The sequence below is a fragment of the Heteronotia binoei genome, chromosome 18, assembly GCF_032191835.1.
Source record: "Heteronotia binoei isolate CCM8104 ecotype False Entrance Well chromosome 18, APGP_CSIRO_Hbin_v1, whole genome shotgun sequence".
NCBI classification, from domain to species: domain Eukaryota; kingdom Metazoa; phylum Chordata; class Lepidosauria; order Squamata; family Gekkonidae; genus Heteronotia; species Heteronotia binoei.
The window spans coordinates 5,948,342-5,971,270 of NC_083240.1; the positions used below are offsets into that span (position 1 = coordinate 5,948,342).

The window sequence follows — 22,929 nt, forward strand, 5'->3', positions numbered from 1 at the left end:
CGGTGATGCCTACTGGGGCTTGGATGTTCAGAGAGATGGCTTGTATTGCCCACCTCTGCATCCCGGCCGTGGTATTCCTCGGAGGTCCCCCATCCAAGTACCTGCCAGCGTTGGCTCTGCTTAGCTTCTGAGAGGTGATGAGATTGGACTTGCCTGGACTATTCAGGACAGGGCATGGATTTCTTTTTGATATTTTTTGTGTTTGTGTCTGCCTCTGGAAGTCCTAGTAGCTTCTGGTGACTGGCCCTTACTTGGGGACCTGGAGGATATTCAGGGAGGTGACTGAATAAAGGCCTGCCCCTGCCCTCTTGCCTGGGTATTCCAAGGAGATCTCCCGTCCAAGAACTTGCCAGAGTCGACTGCTTAGCTTCCGAGATCGGACAAGGTTGAGCTTGCGTGGGCTACCCAGTGCAGGGCAATGAAGATCCTGTGAATTTAGGGAGGGGTATTTGTGACTTTCCTGCATCGTGCAGGGGGTTGGACTAGATGACCCTGGAGGTCCCTTCCAACTCCATGATTTTATGATTTCTTTTAAAGGGTGTTCCTTTTAAAAACAGTTTTGTGGCTAAATCAAGTACGCAGCTTGCTGGGGGAAAGCGTAGATGACAGGAAGGCAATGGCAAACCACCCCGTTAAAAGGTCTGCCGTGAAAACGTCCTGATGCGACGTCACCCCAGAGCCGGAAACGACTGGTGCTCGCACAGGGGGGACTACCTTTACCTTTTTAAATATCATCTTTACAAATACCTGCTAAAGAGACTGACCCACAGCTGCTGATTCTGACTCTCCGACAGAATTGCATTAACTTCTTGGGGCACAATGACTGCTGATGTCTTTCACCTCCACCCTCCCTCCATTTTGGCAGATGTGAATCTTACCTGCCACTGCTGGTTAGGAAAGGATTTTAAGAGCCTGCTGGGCATCGGTCTTGAACCTTTGTTTTGTTTTGTTTAAAAAAAAGAAAGATAATTCATGCAATTTAAGGCTTGGCCGTGCAAGCCTGTTTTGAATTGGCCTCTGTATGTATACCTTTGCCCTTTAAATACTTACTTTGAAATAAAGCTGGGCGTTCGCCTCCCTTCGGGTTTTAGGCCGCATTTAAAAAACCGTCAGCTCCTGTCGCAAGTCGAATTTAGGCTTCCGCCACTCATGTGTCGAGGAAGATTGTCTTCTCCGATGGGATTAAATGTGAGCTGGGCTGTAACACTGTCGCTTCTTATCACGGATTTTGCAGCAGAATCCAGCAGGGTCTTGTAGGCTGGGCAGAATATTGTATTTTGAGGGGGGGGGGAAAGGGCCCAGAATTTATCCTTGCCTCTGTGACAGGAGATTAAGAGAGGTTAAGAGACTTACTCGTGAGTTTGTTAATGTCCTTGGAGACAGGTCATACTCACTCCTGGCTTCTTGAATGTTTCAGCAATCTTGGCGTGTGTTGATGTGGAGAAACCTCGAGGTTCAAGAGAAGTTTTCAAGCAGGGTCTAATTCAAATTCGCTTGCAGCAAAGTTGGAGGATCCTGGTTTTTAATGTTCCTTCCCGGGTTCCCTGAGGCACAGAAGCGATGAAGTATGACAGGTTGATAGTTAAAATTACCCTCATTTATTCTCATCCTGACCTGGTTGGCCCAAGCTAGTCTGGTCTTGTCAGATCTCAGAAGCGAAGCAGGATCGGCCCTGGTTAGTGCTTGGATGAGAGACCACCAAGGAAGTCTAGGGTTGCAGTGCAGACGCAGGCAATGGCAAACCACTTCTGAATGCCTCTTACCTTGAAAACACTCAGGGGTGTCAAACTTGCGGCCTGGGGGACCAAATCAGGCCCTTGGAGGGCTCCTATCAGGCCCTTGAGCAACTGGCTATCATTTGCTTCCTTCTCCCTCTCTCTTTCTTCCTTCTGCACCACAGCTTGCTTTGCAAGGCTTGCTCAGTTGCACAGCAGACCTACAGAACAAAACCTCTATTTTCTGCATTGACTGAGGCTCCTTCCTTGGGGATGAAGGGCGGGGGGGGGGAGGCAGAACTGTTTTTCCAGTCTCTCTCAGTTGCAGAGCTACTGAGCCAAGCCTCTCTCCCTTCTATTGGCTGAGGCGTCTCCCTTCTTTGTCCCCTGGGGAAGGAAGGAAAGAGTCAGAACTTCCTTTGTTCAGTTCCCTGGATCCCATTTGAGAAATGCAAAGAAAGCAAGACCACTGAGTGCTGATGTTTTAAGTTTTTTAAAAATAATAATAATAATAATAATTGTGTTTGTGTCCTTTATAAAGTTTATTTCTCTGCTATCTAATCTTAGATAGGTACACACATGGCCTGACCCAACATGGTCTGGTCCGACAAGGTCTCATTACCAAGGAAGGTGGGCTCTCCTTCCTTGGAGGTTCTTAAACAGAGGCTAGATGGCCATCTGACAGCAATGAAGATCCTGTGAATTTAGGGGGAGGTGTTTGTGAGTTTCCTTCATTGTGCAGGGGAGTTGGACTAGATGACCCTGGAGGTCCCTTCCAACTCTTCTGTGATTCTAACAGGCTTCCTCCTCAGGAGGTGGTGGGCTCTCCTTCCTTGGAGGTTTTTAAACAGAGGCCATCTGAGAGCAATGAAGATCCTGTGAGTTTAGGGGGAGGTATTTGTAAGTTTCCTACATCGTGCAGGGGGTTGGACTAGATGACCCTGGAGGTCCCTTCCAACTCCATGATTTTGTGATTTGTCAGATCCGACCCTCATAACAAATGAGTTCGACACTCCTGCCCTACAGGGTGGCCATAAGTTAGGATGACACTTTCAACCACTGCTTCATTCTCAGAATGAGACTTTTGTGTTGCACAAGCAGCCAGTTCACTGCCAATTTATGGCGACTCTGTGAATTGGTTTCATTTTTTGATGGGTGAGGTGATCCGAGATGGTTTACCATTGCCGCCTTCTGCACAAAGCGAGCTAGGGATAGCGAGGGCGTTATTGCTGGAAAACCTATACCTCCAAAATTTGCTCCCCGCCAAAGATTCCTTCGCGTTGGTTCGGTGCCAGCGCATCTTCAGGGTTTCAGACAGGTCTTTTCCTGTTGATAGGTCCCAGACTCCATCCCTGGTATGTCCAAAAGATTTCTTCTCCCCCCGCCCCCCCCAAGATTTCTTCCCATGGATCCTTTGCCCCCATCCCCACTGGGACTGTCTGCTGATGTGACTGTTGATTCTTTCGGGGGGGGGGTACATCTTAGTCTGGTGTCAGCTTTGATCAATCTGCCTTGAGCAACTCTGCAAAGAGTTTAGACTTGTGACACAATCTAAGCTCTGGATCAGAGGTGTTAAAGCATGTGGCCCCTGGGCTGGATCAGGCCCCTGGAGGGTTCTTATCAGGCCCCTAAGCAACTGGCTGTCATCTGCTTCCTTCTCCCTCTCTCTTGCTTCCTTCTGCATCACAGCTTGCTCTGCAAGGCTTGCTCGATCGCACAGGAGCTACAGAACAAAGCCTCTATTTTCCCTGTTGGCTGAGGCTCCTCTCTTGGGGAAGGGGGCGGGGGAGAAGAGCTTGCTTTGATACTGACTACAATATTGCGAGAGTGCTAGTACTTTAAGTATGGTTTGTTTTAGTTTTTTTAGTTTAGTTTTTTAAAAAAAAATCTTTTAAATGTTTTTGTCAGTGTTCTTTATAAAGTTGTATATCTCTGCTACCTGGCATTGCGTTTTATGACACACAAGTCTCATTTACGTCAGATCCAGCCCTCATAACAAATGAGCTCGACACCCCCTGTTCTGGAAGGTATTGCTTTCACCTTCACTGATACACTGGATCATCCCTCAGCACGTGAAGGTGCGCGTCCAAGAGAGAAGAAAGACCTAAGCCATCCCAGTATGATGCATAAGAACATAAGAAGAAGAAGATATTGGATTTATATCCCGCCCTCCACTCCGAAGAGTCTCAGAGTGGCTCACTATCTCCTTTACCTTCCTCCCCCCCACCCCCCACAACAGACACCCTGTGAGGTGGGTGAGGCTGGAGAGGGCTCTCACAGCAGCTGCCCTTTCAAGGACAACCTCTGCCAGAGCTATGGCTGACCCAAGACCGTGCTAGCAGGTGCAAGTGGAGGAGTGGGGAATCAAACCCGGTTCTCCCAGATAAGAGTCCGCGCACTTAGCCACCACACCAAACTGGCTCTCCAGAAGAACATAAGAGAAGCCATGTTGGATCAGGCCAATGGCCCATCCAATCCAACACTCTGTGTCACTCAGTGGCCAAAAAAAATTATATATATACACACACACATATATACATATATATACACACTGGGGCTAATAGCCACTGATGGACCTCTGCTGCATATTTTTATCTAACCCCCTCTTGAAGCTGGCTATGCTGGTAGCTGCCACCACCTCCTGTGGCAGTGAATTCCACATGTCAATCACCATTTGGGTGAAGAAGTACCTCCTTTTATCAGTTCTAACCCGACTGCTCAGCAATTTCATCAAATGCCCACGAGTTCTTGTATTGTGAGAAAGGGAGAAAAGTCCTTCTTTCTCTACCTTCTCCATCCCATGCATTATCTTGTAAACCTCTATCATTTCACCCCGCAGTCGACGTTTCTCCAAGCTAAAGAGCCCCAAGCGTTTTAACCTTTCTTCAAAGGGGAAGTGTTCCAACCCTTTAATCATTCTAGCTGCCCTTTTTTGGACTTTTCCAATGCTATAATATCCTTTTTGAGGTGCAGTGACCAGAATTGTACACAGTATTCCAAATGAGACCGCACCATCGATTTATGTTCTGTACAGAGGAAGGGGTCCGCTTCAGGCCTCACAGAGTGCTTTTCCCTGGCTGCCCCCAGTGCATGCACTGCTCAGCAATTTCATTGAGTGCCCACGAGTTCTCATATTGTGAGAAAGGGAGAAAAGGACTTCTTTCTCTGCCTTCTCTATCACATGCGTAATCTTGTAAACCTCTATCATGTCACCCTTCAGTCGATGTTTCTCCAAGCTAAAGAGCCCCAAGCATTTTAACCTTTCTTCATAGGGAAAGTGTTCCAAACCTTGAATCATTCTAGTTGCCCTTTTCTGTACTTTTCCCAAGGCTATAGGACTCAGGGGTGGCCAGTGGTAGCTCTCCAGATGTTTTTTTTGCCTACAACTCCCATCAGCCCCAACCATTGGCCATGCTGGCTGGGGCTGATGGGAGTTATAGGCAAAAAAACATCTGGAGAGCTACCGTTGGCCACCCCTGCTATAGGTCATTTTGGAAGTCCCCTTCGTGATCTCCGGAGTGACTGGCTCAATGAGAGCCGGTGTGTGGCGATTAGCATACCAGCTGGTATTGGACAGGCTCAGATCCAATCACGACTTGACCATGGAAACTTGCTGCGTGTAAGAATGCTGCACACTCAGCTTATGCGGCCTCACAGGGTCGTGAAGATAAAATTGAGAATCGAATTAAGTAAACGTAAGAACATAAGAGAAGCATGTTGGATCAGGCCAGTGGCCCATCCAGTCCAACACTCTGTGTCACATAAGAACATAAGAGAAGCCATGTTGGATCAGGCCAATGGCCCCTCCTGGCCAACACTCTGTGTCACGTAAGAACATAAGAGAAGCATGTTGCATCAGGCCAATGGCCCATCCAGTCCAACACTCTGTGTCACATAAGAACATAAGAGAAGCCATGTTGGATCAGGCCAGTGGCCCCTCCAGGCCAACACTCTGTGTCACATAAGAACATAAGAGAAGCCATTTTGGATCAGGCCAATGGCCCCTCCAGGCCAACACTCTGTGTCACATAAGAGAAGCCATGTTGGATCAGGCCACTGGCCCCTCCAGTCCAACACTCTGTGTCACATAAGAACATAAGAGAAGCCATGTTGGATCAGGCCAATGGCCCCTCCAGGCCAACACTCTGTGTCACATAAGAACATAAGAGAAGCATGTTGCATCAGGCCAATGGCCCATCCAGTCCAACACTCTGTGTCACATAAGAACATAAGAGAAGCCATGTTGCATCAGGCCAATGGCCCATCCAGTCCAACACTCTGTGTCACATAAGAACATAAGAGAAGCCATGTTGGATCAGGCCAGTGGCCCATCCAGTCCAACACTCTGTGTCACATAAGAACATAAGAGAAGCCATGTTGAATCAGGCCAATGGCCCATCCAGTCCAACACTCTGTGTTACATAAGGACATAAGAGAAGCCATGTTGCATCAGGCCAATGGCCCATCCAGTCCAACACTCTGTGTCACATAAGAACATAAGAGAAGCATGTTGCATCAGGCCAATGGCCCCTCCAGGCCAACACTCTGTGTCACATAAGAACATAAGAGAAGCCATGTTGGATCAGGCCAGTAGCCCCTCCAGGCCAACACTCTGTGTCACATAAGAACATAAGAGAAGCCATGTTGGATCAGGCCAGTAGCCCCTCCAGGCCAACACTCTGTGTCACATAAGAGCATAAGACAAGCCATGTTGCATCAGGCCAGTGGCCATCCAGTCCAACACTCTGTGTCACATAAGAACATAAGAGAAGCCATGTTGGATCAGGCCAGTAGCCCCTCCAGGCCAACACTCTGTGTCACATAAGAACATAAGAGAAGCCATGTTGGATCAGGCCAGTGGCCCCTCCAGGCCAACACTCTGTGTCACATAAGAGAAGCATGTTGCATCAGTCCAATGGCCCCTCCAGGCCAACACTCTGTGTCTCTTAAGAACAGAAGAGAAGTCATGTTGGATCAGGCCAGTGGCCCATCCAGTCCAACACTCTGTGTCACACAGTGGCCAAAAAAATTATATACACACACACTGTGGCTAATAGCCACTGATGGACCTCTGCTCCACATTTTTATCTAACCCCCTCTTGAAGCTGTCTATGCTTATAGCCGCCACCACCTCCTGTGGCAGTGAACCTCATTGGGGAGAGTCAGATGGAGGCATAAACGGAGTTAAATTTTTAAGAAATGATTTCATGCGCATGGCCTCTTTTGGCCTGTCCTGAGATGCCACCCTTCCGTATCCCAAGTTCTTTATATCTTGCAGGCCGAACTTCAAAAATTTGTTTGCTCTCTGCCCCTGCAACTTAGCTTGGTCCTTGGAAGCACGCAAGGGTTCCAGAAGGAACAGAATTCACTAGCCAAAAAACAAGGGCTGGTATTGTGGGTGTTTATCTAACTTGGGCATTTGACACCCTGTGGGACAGGCTGAGTTAGAAACTCAATAACCCCAGCCTCCCAAAGCAAATCTCTCCTCTCCCTTCCAACAGATCTTAACACAAGAAGCTTCTTTTCGAGTAAAGTTTTATTCCCCCACCTACTTATTCTTTTCAGTGTTGGAGTAAGTTATTATTAACGTGCCTCGCGTTAATATCCAGATTGCATTTTAACAGGCTTTCTGTTGGAAACATCAGAAGCTTTGACAATTAATCCAATTTAAATAACAAAAAAAAAAAAGATCTGGTTCTCTTTAATTCATTCCCCACCCTGAAATGCACTTAATCATCTTAACCTTCCTAAGAGACTACTTATTAATCAAACTGTAAGACCAAGATAAGAATTTGTACATAATAGTCAATTGTTCTGATGTTCTCCTGTAAGTAACTTTAGATAGCCTGTTTCTGTACTCTCAAACATCTGGTGTTTTTATTCTATGTAGCTCTTCTTTTTTTTCCTATGTAACTATTTGTTAATATAATATGAAGATTATTACTCCCACTCTCTGAAAGATGTGACTTTCCGTGCATGCTTGAGCCTGATTTCCCATAATAGCGGGGGAGGGGGGAATAGATAGAATGTGTGCAGCTTTTCAAGATTGTTCCTTTCACACATACTAAATGACTCACTTTCAACGCACTTTGCAATTGGATTTTACTGTGTGAAATGGCAAAATCCACTTGCAAACAGTTGCTGAAGTGGATCGAAACTGCATTATTTTAACATGAGTGAAAACTCAGACTTTGCATCAACGCCATAGTACAGGGTGGCCAAACTGTGGCTTGGGAGTCACATGTGGCTCTTTCAGCCCCACCCCACCCCTGTCAGTCAGCTCGGAGAAAGCATTTATCTCTTTAAATCAATTCGCCAAGCCAGCCAGTGGCTTGGAGAATGCATTTAAAGTTAAACTTGCTTTCCTTCCATCTTTCCCTCCCCCCCCCCATCTGTTTGCCTTCCTGCCTTCCTTGTGGCTCTCAAACATCTGATGTTCATGTCTCGCAGCTCTCAAACATCTGGTGTTTTTATTCTATGTAGTTCTTGCGTTAAACAAGTTTTGCCACCCCTACCATAATATGTGCTAGCTGCAAAATTAGCTCAAACCATTGTCTGCATTTCCAGATATACGAGCTAGAAGCCCTACAAAGTGGTTTCTGTTCCATTGGCTTCCTTTAACCATGGTTTGGCACAATGTCTGATTTGACTTTTGTCAAGGCTGTGGGAGTTTGGGGTTTGTGGCTAGAGATGTAAAATTTCTGGAACTTTTGAAGCTCAGAAAACCTCCCAGTTGTTTTCCATTTTTTTCCCCTGGAAAAAAAAATGGAAATTTTTCGGAAAAACTGAAAAAAATGCCACATTAGCACTTTTTTTTTTCTTTTCCAGATTGAAAGTCATTCTGTTACTTTAGGAACATAAAAGATGACTGGACAATTTTACTTGGCATGAAATTATCACAACTAGTGTATCTAATACACTATATCCCACCCTCCACTCCGAAGAGTCTTAGAGCAGCTGACAATCTCCTTTACCTTCCTCCCCCACAACAGACACCCTGTGAGGTGGGTGGGGCTGAGAGAGCTCTCACAGCAGCTGCCCTTTCAAGGACAACCTCTGCCAGAGCTATGGCTGACCCAAGGCCATTCCAGCAGCTGCAAGTGGAGGAGTGGGGAATCAAACCCGGTTCTCCCAGATAAGAGAGCTATTGCTGACCCAAGGCCATTCCAGCAGCTGCAAGTGAAGGAGTGGGGAATCAAACCCGGTTCTCCCAGATAAGAGATCTATTGCTGACCCAAAGCCATTCCAGCAGCTGCAAGTGGAGGAGTGGGGAATCAAACCCGGTTCTCCCAGATAAGAGTCCGCACGCTTAACCACTACACCAAACTGGCTCTCCAATCTTCTAGATTAGAAAAAGATTGAAAGCAAATAGATTTGAGGCATTCAGAAGTCCGCGCATGCATGAACTGTACATGTATAAATGGGTTTTCTAATAAAGTGATGTTTAAGAGCAAGCCGTATTGAGTGACACCATGCAGGGGTCTTAACTTGATGAAATTCTCAGCTGGGTTGCATTAATCAGGATACAGCTACAGTGGAGAAGTGGCGTTTCTGGGTTCCCTGACCCAGCTGGCTGTGCTTCTAGTTTCTTTAGCAGAAAAGCAGGCTTAATGCGGATGGATGATGTGGAGGCGAGGGAAACGCTAAATGTAATGGCGTTCAGTCAGTTCAGCAGATATTTCAGAGAGCACATTTGCATTCTGGTTTGTTAATGGATCGCAGCAGCCGGTGTGAAAGGTCATGTTTGCAGAACGCTTTGGCCGGATTTGTCATGCTCGGGACAACGGTTTCTGTGGATGCAGTCAGATTGTTTTTCTATGCTGCAGTTGAGAGTCATGAGTTAATCTGTGAATGTCATTCCGCTGAAGCGGATGTCAGGGTAAGAATAAGAATTCCACAGAACGGAGGCGTCTGGATCGGCTTTGCATCTGCTAGTGGAAATCTGGCTTTTAAAGCTTTTTGGACTTTTTTTTTTTTTGAAATAATGAAATGTCATTTTAACATTTGCTTGCTTTCTTCCCCCCCTCTTACAGTTAACAAGCACAAACCGTGGATCGAAACAACTTACCATGGCATAGTTACCGAAAATGACAACACAGTCCTGTTGGATCCTCCGTTGATAGCACTGGACAAGGACGCGCCGCTTCGTTTTGCAGGTATGCACACCTGTGCGTTCGTTTGCAAAGAGCAAGGGTTTTGTTCTTGGTTTGTGCCTAGAAGGAATCTCGCCAGGTGGGGTACCACCTGGCTTGGAACAGCCACGTTGGCATGAAGATCATTGAGTGACAAAATTGGAAAAGGGTTCAAGCAGAACTGTGGAGGGGCCCACCCTGACATCTGGGGCAGACTAATGTCCGTCACCTGCCTTTTAGAAGGAGTAGGTGATAGGCTCACCTGATTCTTATTAACGTAAGTGTCCTGCCAGGGCGTTAGGGCGTGGTTGATGTTCGGAATGATTGGCCAGCGGGGGTAATAACGAAAGCGGAGCTGGGAATGGACATTTCCACCTAGGAGGCTTTGTTCAAGGCCGTGCAGAAGTAGAACTTCTGAGCAGAATTTGAGGTTTGGACTTTTGTTGTCCAATTTAATGGAAGCATTTAATCACATGGAAAGCATCTCACTTCCCCTCCCTTGATCCAGGTTTGGGCATCATGCATCAGGACAGATGTTAAATGGGAAGGTGGAAGGGGGGAAGGGTTTCGTATGTAGCTCGGCCAATTAAGTGGATTTGCTTAAAACCCATAGGTCACGGCCAGCAGTTATTACCAGTATGCTGAAAGGTCGAGACGGTTAGGACATGAAAGGAATGAAACAAACACAGCATGTGGGCGTGGGGCACCGCTATGTAATATGATTGGCAGGGCATCTTATCTTGTTGTAAGAAAGGAGTACGGGTTTCAAACTGCACGAAACGTCTCGAGCAAACAATTTTAAACTCGAACCCTTCAACAAACTGCCATAGGGACTTTTGAAAAAAGCAAGATGGACCAATGTATTTTAGGGGCAGGCCTCAGATTCGGCAGGAGCTCACAGGAGCGCAGCAGCTCCTGTACCTTTCTGAAGGTTCCCCGATTCCTCCCCAACCTTGTCCATTGAATAGTAGTTGCAGCTGTATAACAATCCCAGGATTAGGAGAACGGGCGGGCAGCCGGGCAGCCATCAGGAGCTTTGCCACGCCCCCAACAGATCAGAGCCCATAAGTGCACCTCAAGTCTAAGTACATTTTGACCCAAGGCCATTTCAGCGGCTGCAATGGAGGACTGAGGAATCAAACCCGGTTCTCCAAGATAAGAGCCAGTTTGGTGTAGTGATTAAGTGTGTGAACTCTTATCTGGGAGAACCGGGTTTGATTCCCCACTCCTCCACTTGCACCTGCTGGCATGGCCTTGGGTCAGCCGTAGCTCTGGCAGAGGTTGTCCTTGAAAGGGCAGCTGCTGTGAGAGCCCTCTCCAGCCCCACCCACCTCACAGGGTGCCTGTTGTGGGGAAGGAAGGTAAAGGAGATTGTGAGCCGCTCTGAGACTCTTCGGAATGGAGGGCGGGATATAAATCCAATATCTTCTTCCTCATCATCTCATTAACCCCTGGAGATGCCCACGCCACCCTTTCTCCACCTCTTATGTGATTTTGGGCGGTGGGTGGTATGTTGGCCTTTTGACTGGGGGGTGGGGTGGCCCAGGAGAGCCCCATGTGAGCGAGGCCTGCTTGGGCTGGCTGGATCTCTAGCCAGCACAAGCAGGCCTCACTCGCCCAGGGCTCTCCTTTCTTGCGGTGGGTTGCTTTTGGCTGAGGGAGTGACATATGCTAATGAGTTATGCTAATGAACTCCGCCATCTATTTTTCTACAAAACGACCCCTGGTTAGGGGTATATGAAGGGCAAAGGGTACCCTGTATCTGGGGAAAAGTGGGCTGCAGCGTTACTCACAGGCAGGGCTTTTTTTTGTAGCAGGAACTGCTTTGCATATTAGGCCACGCTCCACTGATGTAGCCAGTCCTCCTGGAGCTTACAGCAGGCCCTGTACAAAGAGCCTGCTACGTAAAAAGCCCTGCTTACAGGTCTCTTAGAACTCCCCACTGTGCAGAGTTTGTCTGCTGCTGTTGTGTTTTGCTAGGTCTGCACCAACATCGTCGACATCTGCTACATTCAGCAGAGGGGATAAAACCACCCCGCAGGTTGTCCCTTTGATCAGTGTGGCCTAAGGAGATTACGTGTGGGAAGACCCGCTTGGTGTCGAGTCTCTTTATCACCGTTAATGTAAGCTTTTAATTAGTGGCCCGTCTGTGTGAAATCTGTTTGCAAGGCTGAGTCCTTGAGTTGTTTTTCTAGCCTGGGATATCAGAAGCTGGCTGAAATGTCCGGAAAGAAGTGCTTTGCAGTCTGTTCTCGTGTGTACAGTGTTTGCCGCCCAGGAGGCTGCCTGGGGAGAAGCGGTCGCAGCCACCTGCCCCAGCTGTGGAGCTTGAAGAAGATCACACCGGTTTTGATTAGCATTTGGTTTCTTGCGGCTTCCCAAACGCACACACGGCGGTAACCGTTCCCGTCTGATTTTGTTGAGTTGGACTTTCTGTGAAATGTTGTCCTTTCTGCTTTGGATAAAAGAGCGAGGAGATGCTCCATCGCTTAGTGCTGGAGCTTGTGATTAAAGTGCAAAAGGCCCCCGGGTTCAATCCCCGGCACCTCCACTTTAAAAGATTCTCTGGTGAGGTTGGGGAAGAAGGCTGCTGCTGGGCAGAGTAGACCAGGAGTCCCCAAAGTGGTGCTTGTGGGGGCACCGTGGGGCATGTCGGCACCTTTCCTGGTGCCCACCTGGGCATTTGAGAAAGTGGGTGGAGCCGGGTGGGGCTTTTGTCCCCGGATTTGCATAGAGCGAGTGTCCTCACAAGTGATTTCTGATGCCTGGGCCTCCTCATTAGGGTTGCCAATCCCCAGGAGGGGGAAGGGGATTTCTTGGTTTCGAGGCCCTCCCCCCCCTCGCTTCAGAATCATCCGAAAGTGGAGGGGGGGACGGGAAATGTCTGTTGGGCACTCCATTTCCTACGGAGACCAATTCCCATAGGGTATAATGGATAATTGATCCATGGGTATCTGGGGCTCTGAGGAGAGGGCTGTTTTTTGAGGTAGAGGCACCCAATTTTCAGCATAGCATCCGGGGCCTCTGCTCAAAACCCCCTCCAAGCTTCAAAAAAAGATTTGACCAGGAGATCCAATTTTGTGACCCCTGAAAGAAGGTGCCCCATCCTCTATTATTTCCTATGGAGGGAAGGCAATTAAAATGTGATGGCCAGAACTCCCTTTGGAGTTCAGTTATGCTTGTCACAACCTTGCTCCTGGCTCCACCCCCAACATCTCCTGGCTCCACCGAACCACCCCCAACATCCTCAGATAGTTCTTGAATTGGATTTGGCAACCCTACTCCTCCTCAACCTTCCAGTCCTTGTTTGCTAAGAACAGGGCAGGTTGTCCCCCTTCTGACTACTGCTGACGAGTGCATAACGTGCGAGTTTAAAGGGTGGAGCGGGGAGGCGGGGCGGGGAAATGGCTGCGCTTGAGTCAGCGATACCAGAGGGGCGTTGGCCACGTCAAATCCAGTTAGCCGACAGAAACAGTCAAGTCCCCGTAAGTAGGTTTGCCGGCTAACTCTAATCTTGTAATGTGGGCCTCGCCCTGACCTGGATAACCTAGGCTACCCTGATCTCATAAGATCTCAGAAGCTAAGCCGGGCTGGCGCTACCAAGTCTTGGACGGGAGGCTGCCAAGAAAGCCCAGGGTTGTCGTTTACGAAGCGGAGGCAGGCCAAGAGCAAAGCACCTCTGAACGTCTCCTGCCTTGAAAACTCGACAGGGTCGCCGTGAGTCGGCTGTAACGTGACGGCACTTTCCATCACCAGGGTGGGCCTCTTTAAGAGAGAGAACAAGAACCAGCAAGGCTTTTTTTGTAGCTGGAGCTCCTTTGCATATTAGGCCACACACCTGTGATATTGCCAATCCTCTGAGAGCTTATAGGGCTCTTAGTGCAGGGCCTTTTCTCTCTTTCTCACAATACAAGAACTCGTGGGCATTCAATGAAATTGCTGAGCAGTCGGGTTAAAACGGATAAAAGGAAGCCCTTCTTCACCCAAAGGGTGATTAACACGTGGAATTCACTGCCACAGGAGGTGGTGGCGGCTACAAGCATAACCAGCTTCAAGAGGGGATTGGATAAAAATAGGGAGCAGAGGTCCATCAGTGGCTATTAGCCACTGTGTGTGTGGGTGTGGGTGTATTGGCCACTGTGTGACACAGAGTGTTGGACTGGATGGGCCGTTGGCCTGATCCAACAGGGCTTCTCTTATGTTCTTATGTGACACAGAGTGTTGGACTGGAGGGGCCATTGGCCTGATCCAACATGGCTTCTCTTATGTTCTTATGTGACACAGAGTGTTGGACTGGAGGGGCCATTGGCCTGATCCAAAATGGCTTCTCTCATGTTCTTATGTGACACAGAGTGTTGGATTGGAGGGGCCATTGGCCTGATCCAACATGGCTTCTCTGATGTTCTTATGTGACAAAGAGTGTTGGACTGGATAAGCCGTTGGCCTGATCCAACATGGCTTCTCTTATGTTCTTATGTGACACAGAGTGTTGGACTGGATGGGCCATTGGCCTGATCCAACATGGCTTCTCTTATGTTCTTATGTGACATAGAGTGTTGGAATGGATGGGCCATTGGCCTGATCCAACATGGCTTCTCTTATGTTCTTATGTGACACAGAGTGTTGGACTGGATGGGCCATTGGCCTGATCCAACATGGCTTCTCTTATGTTCTTCTGTGACACAGAGTGTTGGACTGGATGGGCCGTTGGCCTGATCCAACATGGCTTCTCTTATGTTCTTCTGTGACACAGAGTGTTGGACTGGATGGGCCGTTGGCCTGATCCAAGATGGCTTCTCTTATGTTCTTATGCCTACTGTAAGCTCCAGGAGGATTGGCTACATCAAGGGGGTGTGGCCTAATATGCAAAAAAAAAGGCCCTGAATTACTTGCTTGACTTACCCTTGCTCTTGAAAATGACAATTTTGTTCAAGCGCACGAGGATCGGCCACTTTTGTCCAAGCAGCCGTGAGCCAAGAAGAAAAGCAGCATGTAAATATTTTAATATAATGTCTATCAGCACACTGAAACATTTATTTGGGTTTTGATAACTTGCGAGTCTCGTGATATTTGGTTCAGTTTTCTAGTACGGCTGGTAGCACAGTCATTCATTTGACAGGGCAGTGGTGCTGCAGGTTTTCCCAACACATTAGAATAAAATTAACCCCTTGGTCGCGCTGCTTTCACAGGTGAAGTTAATGAGTGGGTTTGGGGGCTATCTGTTGCATTGGTTGAGTGGGTAGTTGAATAGATAGTTGGGGACAGATGTACCCCTAAAGGTAAACGTAGTCCCCTGTGCAAGCACCAATTGTTTCTGACTCTGGGGTGACGTTGCTTTCACAACGTTTTCACGGCAGACTTTTTACGGGGTGGTTTGCCATTGCCTTCCCCAGTCATCTACACTTTCCCCCCAGCAACCAACCTCAGAAGGATGGAAGGCTGAGTCAACCTCGAGCCGGCTATCTGAACCAGCTTCCGCTGGGATCAAACTCCAGTTGTGAGCAGAGGGCTCCGACTGCAGTACTGCAGCTTTACCGCTCTGCGCCACGTGGCTTTTTTAATGGACCCCTGCCTGCCCAGAGATCCAACCCCCTAAGTACCTGCAATCCAGGCATCCCCGACCTGGACACCTTTGAGATTCTATCACAAAATGGTGGGCGTGACCACAAAATGGCCATCGTAGGTGGTGGAGCCAAAGGCAACCGCATGTGGAGGAGACAAGGGGAGCAATGTAAAAATATACATGGGGAAAGAGGAGTGAGACAGAGAATAAAACCAGGAGTGGGGGTTTTTTTTGAGCAGAAACACAGTTATGGCTGGCTTGGCATGAGGAGGTGTGGCCTAATGTGCAAATGAGTTCCTGCTGAGCTTTTTTTACAAAAAGATTCCTGAATAAAGCCAACACTGTGGTGTTAGCTTCCACCTAAACAATATTATTTTAATTTGCACTCCAGTTAGAATTCCAGTGACCAGTCAGAAGGCTCTAATGGGCAGAAGTCACACCCACTTTCTAAAAACTACTTGGTGGGCACCAGAGGGTTTTTTTGTAGCAGGAACTCCTTTGCATATTAGGCCATACAACCCTAATGTAGCCAGTCCTCCTGGAGCTTACAGAGGCCCTGTACTAACATATATTGGCTACTGTGTGACACAGAGTGTTGAATTGGATGGGCCATTGGCCTGATCCAACAAGGCTTCTCTTATGTTCTTCTGTGACACAGAGTGTTGGACTAGAGGGGCCATTGGCCTGATCCAACAAGGCTTCTCTTATGTTCTTATGTGACACAGAGTGTTGGACTGGAGGGGCCATTGGCCTAATCCAACATGGCTTCTCTTACGTTCTTCTGTGACGCGGAGTTTTGGACTGGATGGGCCACTGGCCTGATCGAACAAGGCTTCTCTTATGTTCTTATGTGACACAGAGTGTTGGACTAGAGGGGCCATTGGCCTGATCCAGCATGGCTTCTCTTAGGTTCTTATGTGACACAGAGTGTTGGACTGGAGGGGCCACTGGCCTTATCCAACAGGGCTTCTCTTATGTTCTTCTGTGACACAGAGTGTTGGACTGGATGGGCCATTGGCCTGATCCAACTTGGCTTCTCTTATGTTCTTATGTGACACAGAGTGTTGGACTGGATGGGCCATTGGCCTGATCCAACATGGCTTCTCTTATGTTCTTATGTGACACAGAGTGTTGGACTAGAGGGGCCACTGGCCTGATCCAACATGGCTTCTCTTATGTTCGTCTGTGACACAGAGTGTTGGACTGGATGGGCCACTGGCCTGATCCAACATGGCTTCTCTGATGTTCTTATGCTCGATTTTGGGGGGTTCCCTTTAAAAGAGAGAGACAGAGAGAGAGAGAAAAGGCCGTTGGCTGCGCAGCCTTAATAGGAACGTTTCATACCCATTAGCTGCAGCCTTGAAAAGATGCGGTGCATCTGAAACCACAACCTCTGTATTCACTCAGAATGTACAGAGCAAGCAGCCTTCTGTGTATTTTTTGAAAAGACGCTTTTCTTGTGAAATGTTTGTTTGGGCGAAGGCAGGCTGTGGCTTTTCTGCAGGACAGCGAAGGACCAAAATGAGTCCCGCACTTCAAAGCCCAATTAACAACCGCCTGCGACATGCTCAGAATTCGCTGGGCTAAATGCGCTTTCTCTTTCTCTCCGGCGCTGCGAAATGGAGCTGAGCTGCATGTTCAGAAAACAGTTTCCACTTCAAACACTCTGCTCCTTCTAGTTAAAGTGTTTCTGTATCGCTTGATTGTGCACGGTTCCACGCGGGCGTTGTGTTGTTTTGCACTCGAGCGCAGATTAACCGCTGCGACAATGCAAGTTGCGGGGCGCCTGCAGACAAAGAACTTGCGTTTTCAAGCGGATGATATCATCAGCCAATTTGTTGCGTTAAATCGGAGCCAGGTGTGGAAATTGCCACTTTCCCGGCTGGCCCACCTGTGACCTGTGAGGATTACTTCCAGGTGACCGAGAAGCTGTGGTAAGCTGGATATGCAAATACTGCCTTACCTTAAAAAAAACAACCCTCCAATACTGATGCATGTGGGCTGGTGGTAGAAGTCTGGCATGAACAGAACTTAACGGTGGGATCTGTTTGGATGCTGCATTGATTCAGGATTTGCACAGAGTTCACTTGTTGCTGATCCAGGTGGGCAGACATGTTGGTCTGGAGCAGTGGAACAAAGTTGCAGCCCAGTAGCGCTTTTAAGATCAGCAGAGTTTTATTCAGAATGTGATCTTGTGCACACTTCATCAGACATTGAAATAGGGTACAGTGAGCAGCGCTACGTATAGCTGGTGGGCAGCGGTTAAACATGCAAAGTAGTACAAAGTTAGAATCCGATGGCAAAATTGTCACTTGTGGTATTTGCATGTCTTTTCACTCCTTCATCCCCCTGCAGTCTTAGAACAATCAGTGATCATTGCGTCTTGGTGTGAGAGTCAGTTTGGTGTAGTGGTTACGCGTGCGGAGCCTTATATGGGAGAACTTGGTTTGATTCCCCACTCCTCCACCTGCAGCTGCTGGAAAGGCCTTGGGTCAGCCATAGCTATCCTAGGAGTTGTCCTTGAAATGGCAGCTGCTGTAAGAGCTCTCTCAGCCGCACCTACCTCACAGGGTGTCTGTGGTGGTGGGGGGAAGGTAAAGGAGATTGAGACTGCTCTGAGATTCAGAGTATAGGGCGGGATATAAATCCAATTTCTTCTTCTTACCGAGCAGGCAAGGTGTAGCCTACGTACCAAATTTTGGGGCCCTTGACCTCTCCTTGGAAGCAGCAGCAGGCAGACTGGGTAGACCGTTCAAAAGCCGTTCGAAAGACCGTTCGAAAGCACTGTGGGCTTTGCCTTTTCCACCTTCCACAGCGATGCCACCTACATCCCTTTGGAACCAAGCTCCTGAACATTGAGCTATCAGAAGCACAGGTCTGGTCCTTCAGCATCAGGCCAGCCAATAGGTGAACACATAAAGGTGCCTTCTACTGACGCAGACTTTTGGTCCACCAAGATCAGTGTTGTCCACTCAGACTGGCAGCAGCTCTCTGGGGTCTCAGGCAGAGGTCTTTCCCATTGTCTCGTACCCGATTCTTTTAAGTGAAGATGCCGAGGATCGAACCTGGGAGCTTCTGCATGCCAAGCCGATGCTCTACCACTGAGCCGTGGCCTTTCCCTAGACAAAGGTAAAGGCAGTCCCCTGTGCAAGCACCAGTCGTTTTCGACTCTGGGGTGAAGTTGCTTTCACGTTTTCACGGCGGACTTTTTTACGGTGCCATTGCCTTCCCCAGTCATCTCCGCTTCCCCCACCACCACCACCAGCAAGCTGGGGACTCATTTGACCATCCTCAGGAGGTTGGAAGACTGAGTCAACCTCGAGCTGGCTACCTGAACCCAGCTTCCACCGGGATTGAACTTAGGTCATGAGCAGAGAGTTTGGACTGCAGTACTGCAGCTTACCACTCTGCGCCATGGGGTGGTGACCACAAAAGATCTGGGCAGATGGATGGATGGATGGATGGATGGATGTAAAAGTAGTTCCCTGTGCAAGCACCAGTCATTTTTGACTCTGGGGCAACGTTGCTTTCACAGCGTTTTCACGGTAGACTTTTTTATGGGGTGGTTTGCCATTGCCTTCCCCAGTCATCTACACTTCCCCCCCAGCAAGGTGGGGACTTATTTTACCGACCTCGGGAGGATTGAAGGCTGAGTCAGCCTTGAGCCGGCTACCTGAAAACCCAGCTTCCACTGGGGATCGAACTCAGGTCGTGACGAGAGGGCTCTGACTCCAGTACTGCGGCTCTACCACTCTGCACCACGGGGCTCTTCTTCCCTAGAGAGACCCCCTCCCCCAAACGATGACCCCAATCTCCTACCATGGTCAGGTCAAAAGCAGGGCCAGCCCTAGGCTGTCTGGCACTCTAGGCAAAGCTAATGTCTGGCTCTCCCCCCTCCTCCGGGCTGATAACGTCGCTGAGTCACATGGGGGTACCCCATTCAGCACCCCAGGAGGCTTGTGCCCTAGGCGGTCACCTAGCTTGCCTAATGACAGGGGTCGCCCCTGGTCGAAAGACCATAAGGGAAGGCGACTGAAGCCTCTGAATAAGGTTTCCCTTGCAGCAACTGATCAGTGCTGCAAATCCATCTCGCTCCCCTTTGAATTTTGGAATTTCCCCAATTATTGTTCATCTGCCTTCTTATCGATCTACTCTTCATGTTCCACAATTGCACAGAGCATTTACTCTTCCCAGATGCAATACTATCCCATCAGCAGTTACCTATGGTAGATATTTAAAAAAACCCCACTCTCGTTAAGACTTGCAACTTAAAACAAGTTGTCCCATATTCTTGTTTACTGCTTCCGATATGATACTATACGCCTGAGGTTTCTAGACCCAATTCTGCCCAGTATGACAAGTTGTTCAGATGCTGCAAAGGTATGCCATCTTCTGAATGATTTGTCATCTGAAACAACTGAAAAGATTGCTTTATTCTTGAGTCTGGTCATCAAGGATCGATTGTCCAAAGTATAGCTGTATATGACGGGTTTATTTCTGTATCCCTTTTTTGCCAGTTTGGTGTAGGAGAGCCAGTTTGGTGTAGTGGTTAAGTGCACGGACTCTTAACTGGGAGAACCGGGTTTGAGTCCCCACTCCTCCACTTGCAACTCCTCCACTTGCAACTGCTAGCATGGCCTTGGGTCAGCCGTAGCTCTGGCAGAGGTTGTCCTTGAAAGGGCAGCTGCTGTGAGAGCCCTCTCAGCCCCACCCACCACACAGGGTGTCTGTTGTGGGGGAGGAAGGTAAAGGAGATTGTGAGCCGCTCTGAGACTCTTCGGAGTGGAGGGCGGGATATAAATCCAATATCTTCATCTACCTCACAGGGTGTCTGTAGTGAGGGAGGAAGGTAAAGGAGATTGTGAGCCGCTCTGATACTCTTTGGAGTGGAGGGCGGGATATAAATCCAATATCTTCTTCTTCTTACCTGTGGCGCAGATTGGTAAAGCTGCAGTACTACAGTCGGAGCCCTCTGCTCACGACCTGAGTTGGATTCTGGCGAAAGCTGGGTTCAGGTAGCCAGCTCGAGGTTGACTCAGCCTTCCATCCTTCCGAGGTCGGTCAAATGAGTACCCAGCTTGCTGAGGGAAAAGTGTAGATGACTGGGGAAGGCAATGGCAAACCACCTCGTAAAAAGTCTGCCATGAAAACGTTGTGAAAGCAACGTCACCCCAGAGTCGGAAACGACCGGTGCTTGCGCAGGGGACTACCTTTATATGCCAATAAAAGCTTGTGTTTGTTTGTGATAAGGTCTCCCAACAAGTTTTTGTTTTTTGCTTACCTGTAGCTTAATGTGCCATCAGTTATCTTGGCAAATTAGTTTTAGTTTGGACTTCACGATAACCACACGGCAGATCTTTAAGGAAGGATCTTTAATGGAGGAAACGCCTGGTCCCATTGATAAATTGGGTTTGAGCCCATTGGAACCCAAATGCCGTTTATTTGTAGTATCCAAATGTTGCCTCAGTCGTGAACCTCTCTTCCTGTATTACCATTATATTTTTGGTGAAACTTTTTTTAAAAAAAATTTTTGGAGCACTCCTCCTGTGAAACAAAAAAGGGAAATGGATATTTACTATCCAGAATAAGCTTCTGGTGACCTTTTTTGAGCAGCAGCTCAGCACTCCCGTGGGTGTCATTGGAGTGGCGGGGCGTATTATGGGGTGGATTAGTTGTGTCAGCGAGATGCCAAAAAATGTGAGGCCTGAATTCCCTTCTGGCAAAGGTTGGCATTGATGCTATAGCTTTGAGCCCAGCTCCAGTGGCCAAGAACTGAGCAGCCTCTCTCGCACTCTGTTGTGTGTGTGGGTTTTTTTTAGCAAGCTCAGACAACTGTCACATTAACACACTTTCCCTTCTCCTCTCCTCTCCCCCCCCCCCTTTCTATATCCTCTATTCGGCTTTCTGCCATGTTGTGCCGGAAAGCTGCAGGCTTTGAAATGGAAAGGAAAGGTCCCCTGTGGAAGCACCGGTCGTTTCCGACTCTGGGGTGACGTTGCTTTCACGTTTTCACGGCAGACTTTTTTTACGGGGTGGTTTGCCATTGCCTTCCCCAGTCCTCTACGCTTTCCCCCCATCAAGCTGGGGACTCATTTGACCGACCTCGGAAGCGTGGAAGGCTGAGTCAACCTCGAGCCAGCTATCCGAAAACCCAGCTTCCACCGGGGATCGAACTCAGGTCGTGAACAGAGAGTTCTGACCGCAGTACTGCAGCACTGCTGCTTTACCACTCTGCGCCACGGGGCCGCTAGCATCATAAATGCTTTCCTGGGCACGTTGGACTCAGAAGGCTACGGCGATAGCAGCGGGAGAGCAGAGCCACTAATTGAAAGCGGGCGGTTGTTGTTTAAGCTGCTGCCGTGGCATCAGGCCGAGTGGCGTCGGCCTGGCATTTTCTGTAGCATTCCTGATGCTGATGGGGGAGCTCGGCCAACTTGCGCTCACAGAGGTGGCAAGAAGGCTGGGCGCTCGCGCTTGCTCAGCTGATGGTAGCCCTCGTACAGCCTGGCTCGCATTCCCCGCTGCCTGCCCCAGCAAGGCAACAGCTCGGCTCGGGTCAGCGACCTTGGTGTGGGCGGGCCTTGGAGCAGAGCAGGAAGGGAGCTGAGGCCAGAGTGGCACCCGCTGCTTCCCCGGCGTGCCTTTCTGCATTCCCGAGTAAGGACATGTGGCATTGGTGTAGCACGGGGGTGTCGAACTCATCTGTTACGAGGGCTGAATCTAACAGGAATGAGACCTGGCTGGGCCAGGCCACGTTGAGCCGGGCCATGTGTGTACCTGTTTAAGATTAAGTAGCTAGAGATATAAACTTTATAACGAACACAAACACAAAGATTTTTTTTAAAAAAACCCCATAAAACATGCTTAAAACGTTAGCACTTGTTGCTCTTAAAGGTGCTTTCTTTGTATCTCTCCCATGGGATACAGGGAACTGGGCAAAGGAAGCTCTGACTCTTTCCTTCCTTCTCCAGGGGACCAGGTGGGGGAGGTGCCTCAGCCAATAGAAGGAAGAGAGGCTTGGCTCAGTAGTTCTAGTATTACTGCCTGGCAAAAAAGCTCTCCTTCTCCCCCTTCCTCCCCAAGGGAGGAGCCTCAGCCAATGGAGAAAATAGAGGCTTTGCTCTGTAGCTCTTGTGCAATTGAGCAAGCCTTGCAAAGCAAGCTGTTATGTTATGCAGAAGCAAGAGAGAGGGAGAAGGGAGCATATGACAGCCAGCTGCTTTGGGGGCCTGATAGGAGCCCTCCAAGGGCCTGATTTGGCCCCCGGGCTTCATGTTTGACACCCCTGGTATAGTGCTTTCAGTGCTCAAAGAGCTTCACAGATGTTCCCTTGCAATCCTTAACAACATCCCTGAAAGGCAGGCCGGTATTATAAGCCACATTGGAAATTTGGGGCGGGGGGGGGTTGGAAACAAGTGAGGATAGGTTTTGCCCTTTTCAGCCTTTCTGTTGTTCCAACACTCCCTCTTCATTTGGAGCTCTTGTCCTGGGAGATCCACATAGCCAGCTCCATGATGTC

General features: G+C 48.8%; 1 protein-coding gene across 4 annotated transcripts in view; it reads left to right on the plus strand.

Annotated features, from left to right (window-relative positions):
- CLSTN1 (calsyntenin 1) overlaps window positions 1-22,929 on the plus strand; it is a 103,003-nt gene that overhangs the window by 18,877 nt on the left and 61,197 nt on the right. For all 4 annotated transcript variants that reach the window (XM_060258877.1, XM_060258878.1, XM_060258879.1 and 1 more), the window contains exon 2: window positions 9,749-9,871. In XM_060258877.1, coding sequence (XP_060114860.1) covers window positions 9,749-9,871 — 123 coding nt within the window. The remainder of the gene's footprint in view (window positions 1-9,748; window positions 9,872-22,929) is intronic.